The sequence below is a fragment of the Anguilla rostrata genome, chromosome 1, assembly GCF_018555375.3.
Source record: "Anguilla rostrata isolate EN2019 chromosome 1, ASM1855537v3, whole genome shotgun sequence".
Classification (NCBI taxonomy): domain Eukaryota; kingdom Metazoa; phylum Chordata; class Actinopteri; order Anguilliformes; family Anguillidae; genus Anguilla; species Anguilla rostrata.
In genome coordinates this window covers 50429204-50451961 of record NC_057933.1, presented here as the reverse complement: position 1 = coordinate 50451961, position 22758 = coordinate 50429204, and the positions used below count along the sequence as shown (strand labels likewise).

Genomic DNA, 22758 nt, shown 5'->3' with positions numbered 1-22758 from the left:
ACTGCTCCATGACAAGCACATCAGGTGTCAGGCATTGCCGTCAGCCATCAAAGGAATGATTCCTTTGAAATCAAGATTACTACTCCACTCTCTGCATTCGTCAGATGGCAGCATCCAAGCTAATCAAACATTAGATGGCTGTGCGTGCATACATCCCCTTACACCTACATTGAAATAATGTTAAATTAAGTTGATATTGGTTGATTTCTGGTTTACTGACTCACATAAAAATAATACAAATCCATTGGACTATGTTTCCTGTGCTTATAAAAAACAATAGCCTAAATCTTTCAAAGTGACATACATACTCTGAAAGAAGATAATATAACCTAAGCTACTACCTGGCTATGATAGTATTGACAGCAAATAATAGTTGTTGTACAAAGCCTACCCACCTTGAAGGATCATAGAGACAACATTTACAGGGCCCAGAAAGTGAGAGGGTTGGGGGGGGGGGGGTACATAGTACTTGGCAATTGGCAACATCCTTGACTGTGGATCATCTACTGGCCACATTACCACTGAATTCTCCTATCTTACATTACATAAACACTTTACATTTTAGGTATTTAGCAGATGCTCTTATCAAAAGTGACTTACACAGCTTATAATACAAAACATTTGTACAGCTGGATATTTACTGAAGCAATTAAGGTTAAGTACCTTGTTCATGGGTACAATGGCAGTGTTCCACCATGGAACCAAACCTACAACACAGATCCCTAACCATTATGCTACATTACCACCCCTGACAGCCATTGGTGAGTGGTAAATATCTCATTGTTTCCTGTTTCTAAATAAGATATAATTAACATGTCCTGAGAGGTTGCCAGGACAACTTTTATACTTTAATCTATCCAGCATGTTATCTATGAGGAAGCTGGTCAATGCATTGAAAAGACAGATTGCAGTCTGCCGAATGTATGTTTCAGTCCCGTGACTCCAGCTTGGCCATCCTGCTGTTCACTGATCTAACCCAGACATTAAGGGCAAGATTTGATTCTTAACTGGCTGTGATAAATTCAAACAGAGTTTGTCTTGCTAATAAGAAATTGTGAAATGTCTACATCCAAGAACGAACCATGTTTCCTTTTATATGGAGATGATTAATCATTTTAAAACCAATAAGAATTAATAATTCAATGATACTCTAGCATTACAGCCCTGCTGTTTTTCTAGTATAAATTGCTTTGCCTCGCTTTTAACATATGTTCTATTTTAAACAGAAGAGGATGCCTGCATGACCACCGCATTTTCTAAGTTAACTTGTCATTTTGATGGTATTTGGATTCAGTGTATTGACAGCAGAGGAACTAACTGCCACAGTTTTCTCTGTTATTAATGGTGGGCCAACATTTCTCTAGGATTAATAATTCTGACTGAGTCAAAGCTGAAGCCAGCTGCAGTCTCTGGGTGGTTGTAAATTACATGCTCAAAAGGAAATAAAAACGCTCACACAACTTGGTATTTCACAATGGATTGGAGCATATTTTAACAGCTGGTATGGTGGGGGGAACAAATTCCATTTAAATTCAGAAATGTCGATTGTTATGTTAGGATAACACCAGTTCAAAAGTTTAAACAACAAAATAAAAAAGTATCCATTAGGGTATGGAATCATGAGTACTACCACTTCAAATGGCAGAGCCTGACCTTTTCATGTGAAAAATGCTGTTTATATTGGGACTTAGCCCCTGCATTAGTGTCCCTTAAACGTCTGGCCCTTGCTCTGCGGTTGAAATTGTTCTATGTACTTTACAGGCTTCCGATGTAATATCTATTAACTGGGACCTCGGAGGAGGCCCTTCACAGCATGCCTGTCAGTACAGTGCCACATTAAAGAGTGGAAAGTATGCGGTGATGCTGCAGGCAGTGAGTTTGGCTCCTTTTACCCGACCAGATTGCCCCAGTCTAGTGAGTGGCGGTGCTGCATGCAGAGAAGAAATGCTGCCCTCTAGAGTCTTGCCCTCCACCCAAACACTGCCCTCTACAGTGATGCTCTCCACCCAAACACTGCCCTCTACAGTGATGTTCTCCACCCAAACACTGCCTTCCACAGTGATGTTCTCCACCCAAACACTGCCCTCCACAGTGATGTTCTCCACCCAAACACTGCCCTCCACATTGATGTCCTTCGCCCAAACACTGCCCTCCACAGTGATGCTGTCCACCCAAACGCTGCCCTCCACAGTGATGCTGTCCACCCAAACACTGCCCTCTACAGTGATGCTGTCCACCCAAACACTGCCCTTACTCACCATGCTCCCTGTCCCACCCAAACACTGCCTTCCATAGTGATGTTCTCCACCCAAATACTGCCCTCTACAGAATTGTCCTCCACCCAAACACTGCCTTCCACATTGATGTCCTTCGCCCAAACACTGCTCTCTACTTTGATGTTCTCTACCGAAACACTGCCATCTACAGAATTGTCCTCTACCCAAACACTGCTCTCTACTGTGAAGTTCTCTATTCAGGCACTGTCCTCAACAATTTTATCTACCACAGTGGGCCTTCAGCCACTCATCATTTGATCATAAGCCTAATACCGTTACAGCTGGTATACAGTCATCATTTGCTTTACAATTAAATGCTAATTTAATGTAAAGTATTGACAAGTATTAAATGTGTTTAAAATTAAATATTAAAAGTGTTTTTCTTCAGTTTGACAATCACCAGAATTGATTTATCAACTGAGTAGCTGTTTTTATGGGAAAATTTTTTTTAAAAAATCAGTTAAGGACACCATTTTATGTAATCTAGGCATTTTAATAGTTTTTTAAATAATTAATTAAATTAATTTATAATGCTTTAATATACTTTTTGCTAATGTGAAAATCCTTGTGTCTTTGCCATATAGACTCTTACATATGATAATGGCTTCTCCCAGCTCTTATATTTTTGTAATTAAAAGGCAAGTTCTTTTCACAAATTAATTTCAGAACCTGATGTACAAATGCGGCAAAAACTGAACAGAACGTGTGAGATGTACAACTGCAGCTTTTGTCAAAATCTTTTTCAGTTGTTTAACACCCCCAAGAGGAGGTGAACGGAAGCAGAGGCAAAAAAACGTGTTGAGAAGACAGACGATGCAGACGAGGCTGAGCGGTACAATAACACGTGCAGAGTGTTAAAAACCCAAACACCCATTGGAGTCAATCAGGCCGCAGACTTCAGTGAGGCAATGGAGCGCTGGGGGGAAATGAAACCGAATACGATTATGGTTCCTGTGCGCTGCCGCTTACCGCCGGAAAAGAATAGATGTCAACCACGTCTTTATTTTTATGGCTTTTCTGAAAACCCATAAATGTCTGCAGCCAGCCAAAAGCACTCTGGAGAGAAGACTCCAGAAGATGTATCACTTGTCACACTTTAACTATTTTTTTCCAAGTCTTCTAATTTAGAATGGATACCATGATTGGTTAAGGAAGACATTCACCTTTTTGTAGAATTCACTACTGTGAGTGACACTGTCGGGAGAGAGGTGACGTGGCCACTCTGCAGCCTTTGTGGTGGGTTGTAAAGCAGATGAGCATGATTTAGCCACGGTGCAGCCCTTCGTTCTGGGGTAGTGTCCCATTAAGGTGTCACAAGCCATGCCCAGGAGAGCATCGTCAAATGTCCAGACCCACCTCCATGCCCACCATCACCAAGCCACTGTGCACATTCCACTCTCCCACTTCAGCCTAGGGTACCGTAACCAGTATAGAGGACTGGGATTGCATTTTGTCTTTGGAATACACAAAGGTCTGCCAGAGAAACCACTGATATAGAACATTATAACATGACAGTGCACATGACTAGTTCGGCTGACACCAAATGCGTTGCTGCTGCAGTCTTTTATTGCAGGACTCTGTCTTTTAGACAGCAGAACATTATGCACTAATAATATGCAATTAAAAAACAAGATTATATCAGTTAGAATAATATGTTAGAATACTGTAGTTACACTGAACAATTTAGTTTCCAAATGTTTAATATTGACACGTCTTTCCTCTCTTACATCATTAAAAGGAGTGGCATAATGAATATAAAAGTTTTATGTTTTTCTGTGTTTATCATCTGTGAAATGAACTGGCCACAAGTTTCTGCATTGCTATGGTGTTTTGACTGCTACATCCCATCAGAGTGCTATAAAATGTTCTTTCAAAGAGAGCTGTGTATATGTGCGTTAATTTTGGTTTGCTGTTTTCGTCCTTGTCTGTTTTCTAATAATTAAATCATGCAAAACAACTTTAAAAAATTTTATTTGGTCAAATATGTATATTACCACCTGCAATATAGTTATGGTTTAATCATATTCACAGAACAAAATCATAGTGAACACAAAGCGAGAATATTAAGAGCTGCGTCATTTGTGACAAAAAATAAATCAAAGTAATTGTATTGAAAAACACAAAAAACTTTTTGAGACTTGTGGAATGTCTCTGTGTGGTCCTTGGGTTCAGAGATTCTTTCGCATGTGACAGAGATTGTGGTATATAAGGGGATCAAATTCATTTGTTAATCTCACAGCAAACTGTATACATATCTTAGAAGATTAAAAGAATTCATCTAAAGCTTTCCATGAGCTGAAGAGCTTCTTGTGGGGGCAACAAGTGTCAGCTAAACCTAAGTGTGTTGGGTTCACACAAAGCCCATAACAGTCACAACCTTGTAAACATAATCTCAAACCCCAGATGGTCAGATCTCAAGAGATCTCAAGGGACTCAACTTTCCGTCTGAGAACAGCACTTTCGACAGGAGAAATCATTACACGAGAGATATGGCTGTGGGCATTGGTCCAATCCATTGAGGACACTCTTATCCAAAGCGACTTACAATGTTGGATAAATATCAGTGCAGCCGCCTTATTAACATTGGAAAATGTGCCGAATGTGGCTTATAACATTTTCACACCATCAAGTATAGATGATCACTAAAGCACTTGTGCAAGTTAACTAGGCTAACGAATAACCAAAATAAAAATCCTGAATGCATACAGATTATAACCATAACCAACCAAGATACAGTCTGAAGAGCTGGGCCAACAATTCACATATGCATTGTGATTAGGAGACATGACTAAGCAGGGAGGGGATAGCTATTCGTGTCAAAGCTGTGGAACACAGAGAGGTCTGACTGGGATGTACAGTAGGGTTTGAACATTGATTGGAGGATCGGAGGAGCTGTTCCATTTCCTGCCCTGTGGAAAATACCAAGGTTTAAAACTTGATGCAAGCTGTAGATAGCAAGTGAAGTGAGATGAGGGGGGTGTAAATTTGACTTCTCTTCCCAGTTTCCCGAAACACAAGTATTCCCTAGCAAGCTACAGTGTTTGCAAGCATGCTACAAAGTGCACATTTATTGTCTTCTTCCCAAGATATCCTGACCGTATTTACACAAACACTTTCTTCACGTTCTGGTTTGAATTGCCTCCATTTCCAAGACTTGTCTTCACAGAGAGTGTAGGGAAACCAGATGTCCAACATTGTGTGCAGCAGTCCCACATTTTGACCCTCTTTCGTGCATAATCCGTTAGTACCCCCACCTCCTCCCTCCAAAGTCACTGAACAAACATTGCTTTGGTTTTTTGGTGTTTTTCTCCCTTATTTTAATATAGCTCCATCTCGTCCAGCAATCTAACATAAAACCAGCCAGCTTGTCTTTTGTGTGGACTGTTTCGAACTGGTAAATTGATAATCAACATAATCAAGTTGATTTCTCAGAATAATATGGGGTACATCCCCAAAATATGGGTGGTTCATCCTTCTGAATTCCTTTTTCCAGGCTTAAAGCAAAAGAGTATAAGACCGGCACAAGGCCATTCTAAACATGATCTGGTTGTAGCTAACGTATGACGTAGACAAAATGTCAACCAGTATTGGTAGTTTCACTCAACACGAGTGAATGTAGCTGCCAGTCAGAAGCCTGTATTGGACAGATATTCAGTGCAGTCCATAAGTATTTGGACAGTGACACAATTTTGGTTGTTTTTATACTACAGCACATAGCATTTGAAATGGAACAAGGTTAAAGTGCAGACTGTCATCTTTAATTTGAATGCTCATGAGATGTCTCTGCACTTTCTACATGGATCACCCTGACATGGATGTAAATACTCTCAAATTCCAGCTGAAACAGTCTGCACTTTAACCTCATATTCATTGTTTAATTTCAAATCCAATGTGAAGTACAGAGCCAAGACAAGAAAAAATGTGTCGCTGTAGAGCCCAATAATTAGTTGCAAGTTCCATGCCAACAAGTAAATGACACTTAAGTCCAACTTGGATGGTGTATGCTAGTCCATTGCAAGTGACCAATGTTGAAGCATTGTTTTTGAATCCTTTAACTGCCAATCTAGCACTGGATAAAATAACATAAGGCCTTGGGCCAACTGTATCCTCTTTGCTGGGAGCCTTATTATCCCATTACAAAAATGCAGTGCTGTAGTCACAACGGTCTCCAAAAAAATATAGATAAAAACCGGTATCTTCGGTATCGGTATCTTCACATTAAGATATTATTTGTCACAACCCTTACATGAAATTATATGAAGCATTTCCCCTTTGTCCTTATACCACCTGTGATGTGTCACCTGTGTGTCATACCCTCAGGTGATCCTGTGTGATCCTGTGTGACTAAAGTATAACCCCCCCCCCCCCCCCCCCCGATGCCCCAGTAATCATCAGGCGGAAGACAGACTGACGGGATGTGAGCTGCTGCCCTTCAGGGTGTTTCCGCATTCTGTCACTCTGAGCTCATAATAGTGTGATTAAAACAATTGTTCCCTTAATTGAAGCAGTTAACCCCTACCCTCCCAGGTTGAGTACAGGTGCTGATTTAAGGACTTATATAAAACCGGATGGCCAAGCACCCCCAAGCTTCAAAGTTTGGTAGGATGTATATTAATGAGGGGATATGGTAAGGTTAAGATAACAGCGCTGTATGGACATACTGTTCTGTTTTTGTATCACACTTTCAAGCACCAGCATGCCTCAGTACAGATGGTGAAAACTGAAAAGGCTGTTATCTTGCTAGCTGAAATTGCACATGCAGTAATGTGCATTGCATTTTCATAAACGTATAAATTTGTGTATAAAAACTGTGTAAATGAAAATGACCTCCTGAAAAAAGACAACAGGCTCAATTCCCTCTTGAAGATTTATTGTTGCTCAGAGGATAGCCAATACTTTTACTATGGACTTACAACAATTCATAAGGAGCTGGATGCCAGGAAAGAGGAAACATGAAAATTTCCATTTTATTTTTACGTCGCGGTTGACAAATTCTCCTAGTTTTTCCTTAGTTCCAAATCTTTTTGCATAACAAAAATCTGCACCAAGCAGATCGCAATCACTTGAAGAGATAACTTGCTTTGAGCTCTGAAACACCTGTAAAATGTCTTTGGTCCCTAGGGCAACATATCACTGTTAATTCTTCATTCTGATTAATTCACAGGCCCAGCAAACAGTGCGGGCTGGCTGAGCAGGAAAAGTGCACATGTTAGGCCTGCTGGAAACACTATGGATGGAAAAAGCCCTGGCCAGGATTTGTTTTCACCTGAAGCAGTCATTTGTCTTGGCTATGGACCAAAGCTAAACCGCTGTATGTGTTTCTATGGTCTCTCTGGGTTTGTGTGTGCACCACAGCCACTTAATGTGGTGGGGGGAACTTAAGTTTTCAATAATAATCCTGAAATTGTGAAACCACACTGTTTTTGATTCCCTGTGCAGGCGGACCAAAAGTACGCTTTTCCCAAATAATTGGCGTGTAACATCACCGTGCCAGCTTTCCTTAAAGGAATCTAACAGTTTCACTACCGGTGAACCTCTGCACGCAATGGCATTCTCTTTTTTTAGGAGGAGTGTGGTTCAAGAGATGAGCTATACTTTGAAAGCTATTGTCATTTACCATATTACAACAGTCAATTCATACTCTGATTTACTTGACCTGTTTGTTGACTGGATTATCAAAATGTAATTTGATCACAAGTGCTGCCTTATCAGTTATAGTCACAATGTGAGATTTCAGAACATTCCGAGCAACTCATTACCACAATCTGCTGTAAACCAGGATGGACAGCCCTGACCTGAAAACCAACACAAACAAAATCCCTAAGGGGTATTTCAAGATCCTCTCTGCGCAAAGCAGGTTGATCACCAACTTCCTGGAGGCTTATCTTGGTTGTACCTCTGCCCTGAATGACCGGAATCTGTGGATTCAGGTGTTTTACAACCAGCTGTACGTCAATAAATGCAAGTATCTCAGTGTCACACATGCTTCCTTTCAATTCCCATATAAATCAGATTGATTAATCATAAGCCCAATTCTTATCAGTGTCATGTCTGGAATTACTTGGACCCATACTGTATGACTAATGAGGAATCGAAAGGAATCTGGATAACTAAACACCTCTCCTTCCCCTTGTAGAATGCGTGCTATAAGGTTCATTGCACTGCATATTTTCGCATGAGGGATTTTAACCGTCTGTACCTTAGGAATGCTGTGACTAGTGTAAAATGCATCAGTGGAGATTTTGACCAAGACTAAAAAGGAGACATTTCCGCACTAAGCCTACTTGTGTATTACCCCTAGCTGCCTGTTGAATACAGTCCTGCTGTGATATTAAAGTGTTGCTCTACAACAGGGGCTCCCTCAGGTGAAAAACCAGCGATATTTGGACTGCACTATATTTGGGTTAACATTTACGTCAATCTAGATTTCCATCCTTGTAGATGTCTAGATTCTGGCTTTTGCTCACAGGTTATGACAATAAAATACCACTCTTTTTAAAGAATTGCCCAGAAATAGGCGTACTCCAGCACATCTAGAAGACCTCTTAAAAATCTCTTCCATGCCAATTCCAAAGGAGCTCGCTAGCTTCTGCTTATTACTGTTGTTCCTTCTAATATAGTGCTAGAATTGGCAGTGGGTGAATGAGGCCTTGTCTTTTGAATCTTGGATGTTAATGATCTTTCTTATCTGTTGTGATGATAACTACCTGTTAATGAGGATAGCTTTCTATTGATATATATATATATATATAGGATAGCTTGGATGATTTCATGGCTGTATGTTAAACCAGTAGCTTAAACACAATTTGGTACAATTGTTCATGCATTGCTGAAATCTCTGGTTATTGCACCTCATGGGCTTCATATGAGTAATGCTTGTTTGAGCTTATTTTTATAATCCACCTTATTCACCACTCTACATGTGAGGTCTTTGCTCCCTTTAGTCCAGGCTTGGGATTTCTCAGTGGTCATAGTGGAGGTTTTGTCATAAATACTATTGTTCTGGTGTAATCCCCAAAGCAAAGTTTACGAGCAACAATTAATCTATTCCCATTTATTACAATTACAATTATTGCATTTCTGTAACAGTTGCGTGCAATTATTGTGGGTCCATACTAGAGATGGTATAATGGAAGTGATTTTGGGCCAAGTCTGTGGTTTGGTAAACAAGGTTACTGTTGGACACCTATCCAGGAAGAGCATAAAATCTGTAAGTGACGGAATAGAAATCAACCCAGGCTGGCTGATTGCTCTGCATGGAAAAACCCTTGTGGGTAGCAGTGGGTGTGGTTTGGAAGGAACCTTCGTCTGTAATGGAAAACCCAGAATCCCCCATAAGTGTGGAAAGTGTGAAAATAGTCTATATGGCCTGAGCTCCCCAATACTACACTAAACTAAAACGAATAAAGACGGTCAGTAAAAGATTTTCACTGCATTGTTCTCTTCTTTTCGGTATTTCTCTTTTAAATTTTAATGCAACTGTCTTCGGTTTACGATCTTGTCAGTTAGCGGCAGTATGATTGCATTATTGCATTATTATGACGATCTACAATTTTCTCCTTGAGAAATGATGGCGTCATTGTGCTAATGCCATGTTTTCTATGTATTATATCCATGTAATCTCAAAGTTAACATTTTCTTCACTTATGTCTATTTTTTTCATTTAAAGATGTGTTTTAACATTAACCAGACACCATCCTGTGTCAGGTTTTGCAAAACATTGCTCAGTACCAAGCTTCCTCGGGTCGCATGTTTTGATGTGATTTGATCTGATCCTATTTAGGCCCAGTGTACGCCAGCACCAGGCTGCCCCAGCTCATTGCTGGGGGAGGTGTGCGGGGGCCGATCTCCAGGCACAGAGGGGCTAAAGTGAGAACTGAGTGAGTATGACTCATCTAGAGAGATGGGAACTTAACAGCCCGGCCCCGTGCGGCGGCCCAGACTGAGGTGTCATTTCACATGTCAGACGTGACACTCCGTTCCTCCTATTGCTTCCCCGGCCCTCTCCTGCTCCATCCCTCTCTCTCTATCTTTTTCTCTTGCTCTCTCTGTCATTACACGGGAAATGCTGGAGTTTTGACAGCTGTGCTCAGATTGTTGTAACGGAGGTCTGGAGTCTGGCGGAAAGGGTGTGTATGTGCAAGTGTGTGTGTGTGTGTGTGTGTGCCTGTGTCTGTGTGTATGTGTGTTGGTGCTGGGGGCTGAGGATGGAGAAAAGGGGGGTCGGGGACTGGGGGGAGGTCTGTAATACATTTTGGCCTCATTTGCATGCCTGAGAGGTGGACTTCGGAAGAGAAGAAGAATGTGTGTCGGGAGGAGGCAGCTAACGGCTGAGCCCCACCGGGTCGTGGGGAGTGGGGTCAGGCTAGCCACATGAGCCTCAGCTGATTCAGGCACCAGGCGGGACTAACACAGGGGCCACCGCTCACCATGGAGGCCGCCGCTAAACCATGATGATCAACCAGTCAAGGCATGCCACGCACCTGGCTCATTGGGTCATCACTGAATACTTAATCATGTAGGGACCGGGGGTTCGCCTCGTCAATTAGCCCCAATCAGACCCACCCCTGCAATCACAGATCGACAGCATTACAGCACTGGGTAAGGCTGCCTCCGTGCATTAACAGATGCACTCTTTCTCTGTGTTCTTAAATTTAACTGCCTAGTCATATTGAAACATGCTGGACAAATTTAATTTGCACAAACAGTAGTGTTTGGCTGGTCATCAACAATCTCAGCAATTGCTTTTTCGACCAAAACATAAAATAACTTTAAAGTTTCAAAATTGTATTATCTTTGAGTCTGCAAAAGGCAAGAGAAGCATGCGCACGTGTCAATGCATCCTTTTCAGAACGACCACAAGCCCAGCCAAAAGAGCGCTTTTTCACTGGAAGTTCAAGTTGAATAATTCTTATCTTCAACCTGGCACCAGACCTTAGGCATCCAGTTAGGTCACTGTAATGATGTTGCACGTGGGCAGAATGAGACTTTTATCTCATGGATTTTATGGCATCGCTCATACTCAGTAAAACATGTGGACCCTCTCTGGCATTTATTACAGATACCTTTTCTCCAGTTTACAAACTGAGCACGGGGGCTTATCAGCTGTTCTGTGGAACTGGAAATATTTCAGTAGAAAAGAATTTAACCTTTATGATGAATTTCCTGGGGCAGACTTTACCTTGAATATATCTGGGCTTATGCATGTTAACAAAAAGTTCAATGCAAAAATAGAAGAGATACATAGATAGAATCTGCCTTAACACTGAATTCAGCCAAACATTTTATTGAGTACTCAACACACTGAAATAGTTCTACACGGAAGGACAATGTTTTGATGTTTGTGTGGAGCGTTGGTGACTGCTGTGGCTGTAAGCCACACTTCAAGCTGTTTTGCATTGTTTTGTGGTTTCTGGAATCAGGAAGATCTTTTATAAAGTAGCTCACCTAAGAACCTCATTAAAAACTCAGGACATCCTGTGGTCAGTTAATGACACTGTGAGAAGTCTAATCAAATGAGTCAAATAAACACTCTTAGTCATACCATGCTATAAACCAATCCAACCCCAGGTTGCTGATTTCATCTGCATCACATGCCAAACAGCAGTGCAACTGATGTCATTTTCCAAAACAAATAACCTACCGGACAGAAAATAGGATGTTCTCCAGCCAAGGGTGAGGGTGCCTACAGGCTATGTTCATATAACCCCTTTTTAACATTAGGCGTAACCTGTTTACTATGCCTTAGTCACACTTCATGGGATCATTCATTACATTTATTCAAGTCTCCTTCCAACTGTCATGCAGCACCATCCGGTGGGGAAGGACTGTAACTGCAGTGTGTATTACCAAGGTCCCGCCAGTTAAATTGTTCGGTATGAACAAAATCTTGTTATAGTTGGCACACATAGTTATAGCTGACACACAATACCCACATGTGTATTCAAAATGTGCATCCGTAAGCAAGTCTGAACATTGTAACATTTCTTTTATTAATGTTTGAAAAACCTAGCCTTTGGCTTTAAGCTAATATCAAGGCAAATTATTACATTACATTACAGGCATTTAGCAGACGCTCTTATCCAGAGCTTTTACATAGCATTTTACATTGCATTCATTTATACAGCTGGATATATACTGAAGCAATTTCAGTTAAGTATCAAGCATACAACGGAAGTGTCCTACCCAGGAATTGAACCTCTGACCCTTTCGATTACAAGCCCAGTTCCTTACCCACTGTGCTACACTCCGTCGATATTGCTGTTTAAGAATGAGACTGATGTTACTAAAGTTCATGAGATACAAACTAAGTTCATAACACTCTAAACAAAGCCCACTGGGAGATAACCAGATATCACACTAAATCTTTTTTTGCAATGAGATAAAAAAAAGTTAATATGTTGGCATTGTTTGCTGTGAATTGCAAAGAACCACCTGTTCTTTTGAATAAATGTGAATTGCCTGTTCATAATGTGCCCAGACATGAAGTTGCCTGCACATGACATAAAACTGTTCAACAAAATATGATATTAAAGTATACAATATGAATTGTAAAAACCAAAATGAAATCTCAGTCCTGCCTTTGAGATAAATCTAAAATCTAAATTTATAGCACACAACATGCATGCATTTTGTTTAGATTCTTTCATTGGTCATTTCAGAACATTCATGTATTAAACTGTCAGTTAGTTATAACATTTCATATTACCAAACTTGTGTCTTAGCAAAAAAGGGGAAAAGAAAGTTTATCCAGCAGACACAATGTTGTGAAGAGAGAAAATTATCTACTGACGCAATGGAGAACTACTTTGACTATGTTTAATTACATGTCTCAGTGAAGGCTGTAATCCTTCTTTGGAATCCATAAAAGTGGACAAAGGATGGTGGATTGGCACTGTCAGGTTCCTGAACATGAGCTATCATTAGTGTGTACTATTCAGTATCCTGTCATACTTTCAGGAACACTTTATCTAGAGGACATATCTTTACTCCACAACTGCTCTTATACTTTATACTGTAGCACCATTCCATTTAAAATCATCATAAATTAATTCAGACTAATCCTATTCCGAAAGAAAATGTATTCATAATATTCTGATAAACTCATTTGTCTTTTACTAACTAATGTTTTAATTAAAAGCAAATAGTGTTGGCAAATAAATTTGACTTCAATTAGCTTAAATCTAGATAATTGATTTATACATTAAATCATCATCTGGTTATAAAGTATATTAGTGTAGCATATGGCTTTGGTTGGAAGCTGTACAGCTCAAGCACTTCAAAATTATGGATTGGTATTTTGGGACTTTGGCTTCTTCGATTACCATGTTTCAGCCAAACCCTGTCTTTTTATTTCTGGGAGGACAGCTCACAGCCATCAGTACCACTCTAAGGATCCTTTGATTGTTCCTCAAATACTGAGGACCATTTAACTTTCATACATTTGTCCTCAACGACATATCCAAGGTGAGCAGGCCCACTGTTCTACCAGAATCATAAATTGCTTTCAACTTTTGATACTGAACTGGGATCTAGTAGAAATGTCCTACACCCAGTGGTATCCAGAAGTTGAAAACAAATCCCTGCCATAGACTCCAACACCCAATGGCTTGTCTGGCCCAGCCAGACCATCCTCAGTTAAAACACCAGGCCGTAAATCAGCAGAGAGAGGGATTCTGTAAGGGGACACCTCCATTCGGTGGTATCAGCACATGACCCGGGACAGACAAGAGAGAGAGAAGCAGGCAGTAAATCCACTGAATCCACTGATAGTGCTGTTTGCACAGTCACCAGCGCTTCCTTTGATCAAATCGCCAGGGAGTGGGGTCGTGTGTCGCTGCCAAAGGTCAGCTATATATTACACTCCTAAAAGTGATTACTGAAACTCTTAACTAAAACCATTCTGCCAGTCCGGGTGTGTCATAATCCCCCATGGCAGTGTCTGGGCCTCTTTACATCGCTGTGAAGCATGGCCCTCTGCTTGTTTTCTATCATCAGTGGGTTTAAGATGCTTAAGCACAGAAGCATCCATACCAGGACTACACATCTGCAAGCACGCTGTTAACTTCAAAAATGCCTGTATTTACTACATGGTTATCTTAAGTCCATCACAACAATTGCCAAAAGAGATGTGCAACTAAATGAACAGTGCTAAAGCAGGACCAATCAGACACTGGACTGTTTTTAGATTATGTCCGGGACCACAAAGAATCATTTATGTATGTTTGCCTTTATTTAAAACAATGCACTCCATATTCTATGAAGGTTGTTCTAAGCATAAATGTATTTATATTACAATAAGGTATGAACACAAAAGTGTCTGTATTTTCATGATCCATTACCATGTGTCTTCCAGCCAGCCATTCTAGTACTGTATATACTACGCTTTAAACTGAGCTTCTATGGCTCAGAGAATGAACAGCTTGCTTCAATAGTGTTTTAGATTTATAACTGTGAATAAATGCTACGAAAACTCACATGTTAAATGTGATTGGCTTTTTCCACATGTGAATGAAAATTTCCACATTAGAAAAGAAAATGGTCACATGAAGTCACATGAAAGCATCTTCACATGGGAATTCCCATTTTTACCAATTTTCACATCTGTCTGACTTTTTCAAAAGTACAATTTTCACATGTGAAAACAAAACATGTGACTTGAAATTGCATAGGTTACCTTTTGATGTCATCTTAAAAGTGGGATTATTTTTTATAGTTCACATGTGTACTTTCCACACTTTGAGTGCTCTAAACCACAAACCTTTGATTGCATCAATAAAATCATAATGCCAGTGGGTCATCAGAAACTTCTGTAAATATCGAAAATATCCTTCACTGCACACAACACTTATCTGCATCATGCACTAAAATGGAAAGAATAAAACCTCCAGAAATCAAATCATGCAGAAATTTCACAAAGCAGGCCTTGTTACAACTAAGGATCAGAACATTTCTGCCACACAACATGTCAGAAAGTTGACTCTTCATAGCTGAGCGATAACAGCCATGTATCGTTTCTTCAAGCTGAATTCTTAGCCTGAACGTCAATATTGAAATAATCGTGATACATTACACTATTTGCAATGCAGTACATTTGAATTAACTGTCCACTGATTGTCACTTCTGAGCTTGTACTTTCCAAATGAAGAGAGCTAGTCATGGCCAAAAATAAAGGCGATGGTCCATAAATACAGGATTTTCACCCCGCACTGGTTGAAATCTTGCTGATTACAAACTGTTGTTAGTTAGCCAGGGCATTGAGCGAGTAATTGGAACCTTGAAACCTGTTTATAGGTAGGGCTAAAAACACACATATTTGTGCATGATAGCTTCTTTTGGCCACTAAGAGAGTGAATAGTGATCGTCAGAAGATATTTGAGGGTCCGTATTCTTAAAGTGTCTGTTTGGGTGAGGAGTGTCGATCTTGCATCAGGTTTCCCCTGTACATATCCTAACTTTATCCATGAGGTAAAAGACAAAACAGATCCTGGACTCCTACTCTGAGATATGTCATGAATTGGTGTGAGGCCTCAGCTGCTGGCCCCACACCATGGCCAGAAAGGGTGCAAATCCGTTAAAGAACCACGTTACAAATAATAAAATCAATAAATTAAAGCTGCACTTGTCCTGCAACCTGATAGCAAGGAAAACCCAAAGAAAACTACATACAGCTGTTGAGCTCTTATGTATGTGCCTACCGTACCTTAGCTCTAGTGGAACTCAGATGTGGCCAGCATGAGCTAAACAAGAATAATGTGCAGTCATGCTCTATGAAACTTTATACACATTTGCTGATTATTGCCTAAGATCGCTTTGTGTTAACTTTGGCAGACTCGGGCTTGGCTCTGAAATTAAAAGGGGTGATGTATTTCCCCTTATTTGTTATTTGCACTAGGCTACTGAAGGAAAAAATTGGAGAAGTATGCCTGTGACTGGACAGCCTATGCCAGGAATAACAGAACAGAGCTTGCGCTGGTGCCTCATTAGCTTATGGAAAACAGTCCCCAGTGGACATGACAGGGTGTAAATACATTTAGAACATTTCAGACCAGAGTCGGGTCCATGTCAATTTTCTGAGAAAATGGCAGAGGCCAGGAGCAGAGGCTCCAATGTGTTGTAACCTCATGTTGCATGTCTCATAAATTTAGGCGAGCCATTCAAAGTAAATTTCGTACAGCATCTCCTACATATAGAAATACCAAAGAACATCAATAAAATAAAAGAATGCAGAAATTTTTGACTCGTATGTGACCTTGGTTGGGGATTGTTTTTCGAGAGGGACTCCATTGAGTTTCCATGCTACAAATCTAGGATACAGCGGAGAACCTGCATGCTATTTCATATGTGTTTGCCTCCGACAGAGTATATTTAGCTTGCCACTGAGTTTAAAAATCAATGTAAATATGATGCCATAATTTAGTGATTATTATTAATTAATGTATGTGCTTATATAAGAGATTACCTACTCAAAATGCATACCTACACTAATCATCTACATTATGTTGTTCAATAAATTGAAACATGATAGTGTATATGTTACTGTTTCTATTTTGAGTGACTATGATGCTTTGAAGAAGCTTCACCTATCAGTACCAATCAACTAGTATGCTAATGGTTACTAGTAAAAAAAAATTTAATTTATGCAGCTGATGAGAAAATATTGTTTCAACAGTTTGGATATATTTTATGAATACCTTGGTTAAGAAATAAGAAATGGTCAAGGTTTTGAAATGATACGCTAATTTATCTTTACCTTGAAACAAATTACTGCACTAGCACAAACTATGAAAACGCTGTGCTTAAATTTTACCTGTGCCCTTTCTTCTGCTGTTGTTTCCCAGAGCTATTTTTGTTTGTAAAAATTAATTCAAAACAGTTATCTTCTTCTTGAGTGGTAATGACAATATGTTATCTTCAGTAAATAAACAGTGCGGAGAAAGGTTGCACCGTTTCATTATGCACTTAGACCTAGGGCATAAAACCGGGCTCGTAGATCAAATGTTTGCATGTATGTATGTGTATGCGTGTCTCTCATACATTTATATGCATTATTATTATCAGTTACTCAGAGAAAAGAAATTATATCTCAACAAAAACACGTTTTCAACAATCGAAAATTTAAGTTAAAGTCACTCACGTACACGTACACAAAGCAGTGTTTAGCAAAGCACAATTTATTAATTTAAACCGGCGAGATTTGGGCCTGCTATTAAAAGTAGTGATGTCAAAATGAGGCCAGTATAATAGCGCCTAAAAAACGATAGCTACACTATGCGTTTGAACAAGGCTATCGACGCATATCAATAAGTAGTCGTGGCCGAGTGGTTAAGGCGATGGACTAGAAATCCATTGGGGTCTCCCCGCGCAGGTTCGAATCCTGCCGACTACGAAGCATTTTTAGAATGTGCTGAGTAGAGAACATGATGGCATTCAAAATACACGAGCGATGACGGCTCGAAGAAGAAAACAATAACTGTCTCATTTGAAACTATGCAGATGGACATATTGAATTCTGCAGATTATTGAAATTTACATTTTTCAAGAACTTTTCAATGAAATAAAAATGTCTAAACTACAAATGCCTGACTTTGTTCCCATTGCTTGTTCTTCTTACCGCGCCGTCGCGAACTAACCGTGCGCGTTCTGATTTTATGTCAGAGCGTGCGCGTGTACGTGGGTTCCTAGCAACTAGCAGGGTAGTGTTGCTATCATAGCAACAACAAAGGCCCATACAGCATGGCGGATGATTTGGATGCATTGCTGGATGAGGTGGAATCAAAGTTCTGCCGCAATGTTTCAGTGATTTCGCCGTCTCCTTCCGATATTAAAGAGACCAAAAGAAAAACAGAGGGGAAAAGCCGAACGCAATGGTACTTTGCTATCTTGCATTCCATAGTTAGCTAGATAGCTAACGTTAGCTAGCTAGGAGACTCGTATGTTATCTTGCCAGGGTGCTTGTTTGAGCTTGGGGTGCTGCAATGAGCTCCTTGTGTAGATAGCTAGCCAATTAACATTGCACAGATTACTAAATTGTATTTTGAAACACAACCTGTACATAGTTACATTAACAAACTAGCTGTATTGATAGTTTGTACTCCAACTAGTGTTTTGTGGTACTTGGCACTAGCTAACGTTAACGTTAGTTAAGTTGTGCTCTATTGGCATTTGTCATGTTGCAGACAGTAACGTTCACGTTAGCCTTTTAGCTACACATCTAGCTAGTAAACATGGCTAATGGTTACAAAAATGGCGACTGAGAGTACATTCGGATATAAAAAGGGTTCCAACAAGTGAAGTTTGCGAGTGAGGTTTACAAGGGTGTGGCAAAATCTGGATTGGGACGCTGCCCATGTATTGGTAACACATACAAATGTGGGGCATACCGTTCTTCGCATAGTGCAAGACGCATTTAAAATTCCAACCCTTAAAATGGAAAGTTATATTTCTTTTTAGTTATTTTGTTTTATTTTCGTTGTTTAGAAAATAAATGGTGACCATTTTTACTTCAAAATACTTAAAGTGGCTTGAACTGAAACGCTGTGCTTCCAGCGTCTGTACATATTTTCTGATTATTAATGATAACTACCAGTTTTTATATATTACTTTTACTCCTTTTCTTGAAGGCAGTGGTCTGTTTGCATGCACCAAAGGAAATTGTTCCAATTTAAAATATTATTAAACATACTAAAAAAAAATTTAATACTATAGATGCGTAGTACCTCTTTTAAGGTGTAAAAGTAAAAATCTGTATGTGCAGAATAAGAAAAGGCAAATAAATCACCTGTTTATTTAAAATTAGACTACTGAAATTTTGATTTTTGGGTTCTGTCTTAAGCCCCAACCAGAAAGTCAAGGTACCAGTCAAGGTACAGTTTGCATTTTGCAGTTGAGCTCAGTTCTGTTATAACAATAGCTAAATCATATTAGGTAACATGAACTGTTGCGGCTTTAGGGCTGCAACAGTTAATCTAAGCAACTGATAAAAAATTGGGGATATGATTTGAATAGCGCATTTGTTGCAGATAAGTGGGTTCCCTTTTCTGAAAATAAGTATTTGTTTTAATGCTTTTTGGGTTGGCGGGCGTCAAATAGAATTGACTTCATAGAATTCCAATCTACAAAATTTTTAAGACACTGGAATGGTGGTTAGAGTATTGTTCTTCATTGTGTCTGATTGCTCAGTGCTTTTGCAAAAGGCTGGATGTTTTTCTTGATCAGTGGTAACCAACCCTGTTCCTGGAGATCTACCGTCCTGTAGGTTTTCACTCTAACCCTATCAAAGCATGCCGCATTCAATAGCTAGAGATCTTGTTGAGCTGGTTATTAGTAGAATTAGGGGTGCCAAATTAGCACTGAAAACTGAAATGCAAACCTACAAAATAGTATATCTCCAGGAACAGGGTTGGTTACCACTGTTCTACATTATGAGGGGAAAAAATGATAATGGCAAAAAAATATAGCTGCAAGCAGAAATTATAGAGGCCAAGCACTCATAGCCACAAATATCTAACTTCATCTGTAGAGTAAGTGCTTAATGTACTGTGTTGATACTGTATGTCAATGTTCTAGCTGAACACAGAGTTAGGATGACTTAATGATTTCTTTTTTCATAATTGAAGCTTTGTAGCAACACCATGTATTTTGGTCTGTCTGATTCTTAAGGGTTTCTGTACATTTTCGTACAATAATCTACACCCACATGCAAGTTAATTGTCTTATTGGACCTACGTATTCTGCAGAGCATCTCTGCGTATCAAGCATTTGTGTCAGACATTTAGAGGATTGGTCTGTAGATGTTGTTTGCCATGTGTCATGTAAATTGGATGCAAAGGGTAGGAGGAGATTGAAGTGGTTTTAATTTATTCAAAATGGTGGTGAATCCATAATGGTGAGCTCATGGGTCCTTCAGGCAAATTTATTCTGTGTGAGAATGGGAATCTTGTGGTGTGCCAAGTTTCAGGTGAATAAACCAAGAGAAAGTGGGAAAAGTGGCATATGAAAAAATAAAATCCAATATGGCTGTCAATTCAGGATGGCACAGACAAAAACCTACATAAAATAATTCCAAATGAGGTGATTAGCCACTGTAGAAAGTTGCTGATATCTACAAAAAAATTGACTTTTAGTAAATTTTTAAAAGCCATTGAGTTCCACAGTGCCGTCTTGTGAAATAATCAGGCCAATGCTTTAGGACTGAGAAATGGAGTTATCAGTAAACATACCAAGTTTAGTCACTTTATTTCAAACCACTTGAGATTAATTAAAAAAGCCACACCCACATGGCATTTCACTGTCTTACTGCAGGCACATTTTTAAGCATGGTAACTTTATTTGTACAGCTTGTTATTTATTTTTTGAAAATAAGACTTTCAGAAAATTCATTATCTATCCATACGTTATTTTTTGCAGTAGAAATTCATTTTTTCCATGAGAGGAGACGAATTGAGGTAAAAATCATTTTTGATTCTTCTTCAAAGGAGATGGCCTGTCAAAGTTTCCAATTTCAGCTATTTGCTGTAGCGCCACCAAGTGGCCAGTTCTGTCCAAAATTGCTTATTGGTCATTCGAAGTAACCTTCTATCAATGTGGAAAGTCTGGTGGTTTTGCTGGAAAAAAACAACAGAAGAAAGTGCCATGATAATCCCAAGGATTATCAGTGCTTGGTTCTGTGATAATTGATAGCTGTAGCCCTTCTAGCTGGTTATATAGATTATTACTGTTTGCTTTTTATTATCAGGAAGACCATTTTTTCTCATTTTCTAGTGTTATTCTTAGGGACAATAGTTTGTCTTGGACACATAACACAAAGTGATTTTAACCTGCATATTTCATCGCCATGTTTAGTCTAATTTAGCCATTTTTGTGTAATATAATAGGACTTTATGTCTGCTTCCTATTGATTACCTACCACACTATAAAAATGACTGCCTGAGGTCTGTGGTTTTATGAACTGGATGAAACATCATTTGTGCTGAATTAGTGCCTGCTGATGGGGAGGAGAAATGTAACAACTGACTGACAAAATGGGTGCATTGTAGTCTTGCTGACTGATGCAGGTGAGAAACCTTCCCAGGATAAAGTGATGTTACTAGTGATACTGTATGTTCTTGGCTTAAGAGGAGGTACCACCGTCAAAAACAATTATTTTGGTTCCATATGTCAATTTTGATATTTTTTCATATTTTACTTCTATAGGTTCATAAAATGAACAAACTAAAGGTAAATAATCATTATAAATAGTTAATTTAAATGATAATATAACACCATTGTCAAGAACACAAAGCATAAAATGAGCTTATGATAGCATCTCCGCTGTTTTAAAACTGACCTGTTTGAATCATATATCGTTAAAAAGCTTGTTTCCTGGAGCGTATAGCCAGTATGACCATATGTGGCTATTTCCTTTGCTGTCACTGTGAGGATGGACGAAGGACAAGCAGAACTCTTCAATTTCATTTACATTAGCAAATCTTTAACAGCCATTTCCTCAAAACTGTATATTGCCCATAGGGTATTCAATTTATCTCAACTTTAACAATAGATACAGCTACATAATTTTACATACTGCCTCTTAAATGTTATAGCTAGGGCGTGTCAGAGGCTTTTTTTTGACAAAAAGCCTCTGACAAGCCCTAACTATTGAGTTATTGATCACATTAAAAAAAAAATGAGTTCAGATTTTATCTGTTGAGCTTAAATATTGAATACCGCGAATATATGCAAATTAGCACATATTTAATGAGAAAATAGCTCATTTGCATATTTTAAAAATAATAAAATGAAAAGTCATAATACAAAAAAACCTTGTATTTGTGTGTTTATTCAACTGGTAAAATTTTAGTTTCCATTAAATTGTTTGAAAAATATGATCATTTTGAATACATTACATATTTTCAAACAACCTCATGCCTCCACAAATATGTAAGATCTATTAAGGACATGAAAAGAATGACAGATCACCCATATTCTTTACTTTCTACTGCATTAAGTAATGTGACTAGATGGGTATAGTCACATGGCATGCGAACTTTAATCACGCCATGTTGCTGGACATTAAACTGAACTTGCTAGCATGCCATATTTAGATATTTTTTAAGTAAAAACTGTAACCCTCTGAAGTATCATTTGCTAAATGTGCATGTAGTTCAGTGAAGTGAGATGTTAATTAGTCTTTGGTTGGAGTTCTGTTTGTACGGATTAACATAACATAGTATAACTAATCCTGCCATTCCCTTTTTCAGTTCTACAAACCAAGTGCCACGTAAAAGCTTTGACGAGGATGACATTGATTCTCTTCTGGAGGATATACTTGATGATGGTGACTCCCTCAACTTAGATGTAAGTGTTTATCTGTTCTTTATAGTTCTCTTACCAAGCCTTTGCCTGAACTTTGACCATGCTTCCTTATCTAAATGGGAATCTTAAAGCTATCCTGGAGATACCCATTAGCCTTAAGTGAGATTGTTTCATAAAACTGTTCAGG

The 22758-nt window shown here is 39.1% G+C and overlaps 1 protein-coding gene and 1 non-coding gene across 2 annotated transcripts in view; both read left to right on the top strand.

Moving 5' to 3' along the window:
* The first annotated feature begins 17582 nt into the window (after positions 1-17582).
* On the top strand, positions 17583-17664 carry trnas-aga (transfer RNA serine (anticodon AGA)). The gene has a single exon. It is a non-coding gene; the product is annotated as a tRNA-Ser (tRNA).
* A 278-nt stretch (positions 17665-17942) lies between these two features.
* cfap418 (cilia and flagella associated protein 418) overlaps positions 17943-22758 on the top strand; it is a 15079-nt gene continuing 10263 nt past the window's right edge. The window contains exons 1-2 of the mRNA XM_064340911.1: positions 17943-18145; positions 22517-22613. Of these exons, the coding sequence (XP_064196981.1) occupies positions 18012-18145; positions 22517-22613 (231 nt within the window). The 5' untranslated portion in view covers positions 17943-18011. The remainder of the gene's footprint in view (positions 18146-22516; positions 22614-22758) is intronic.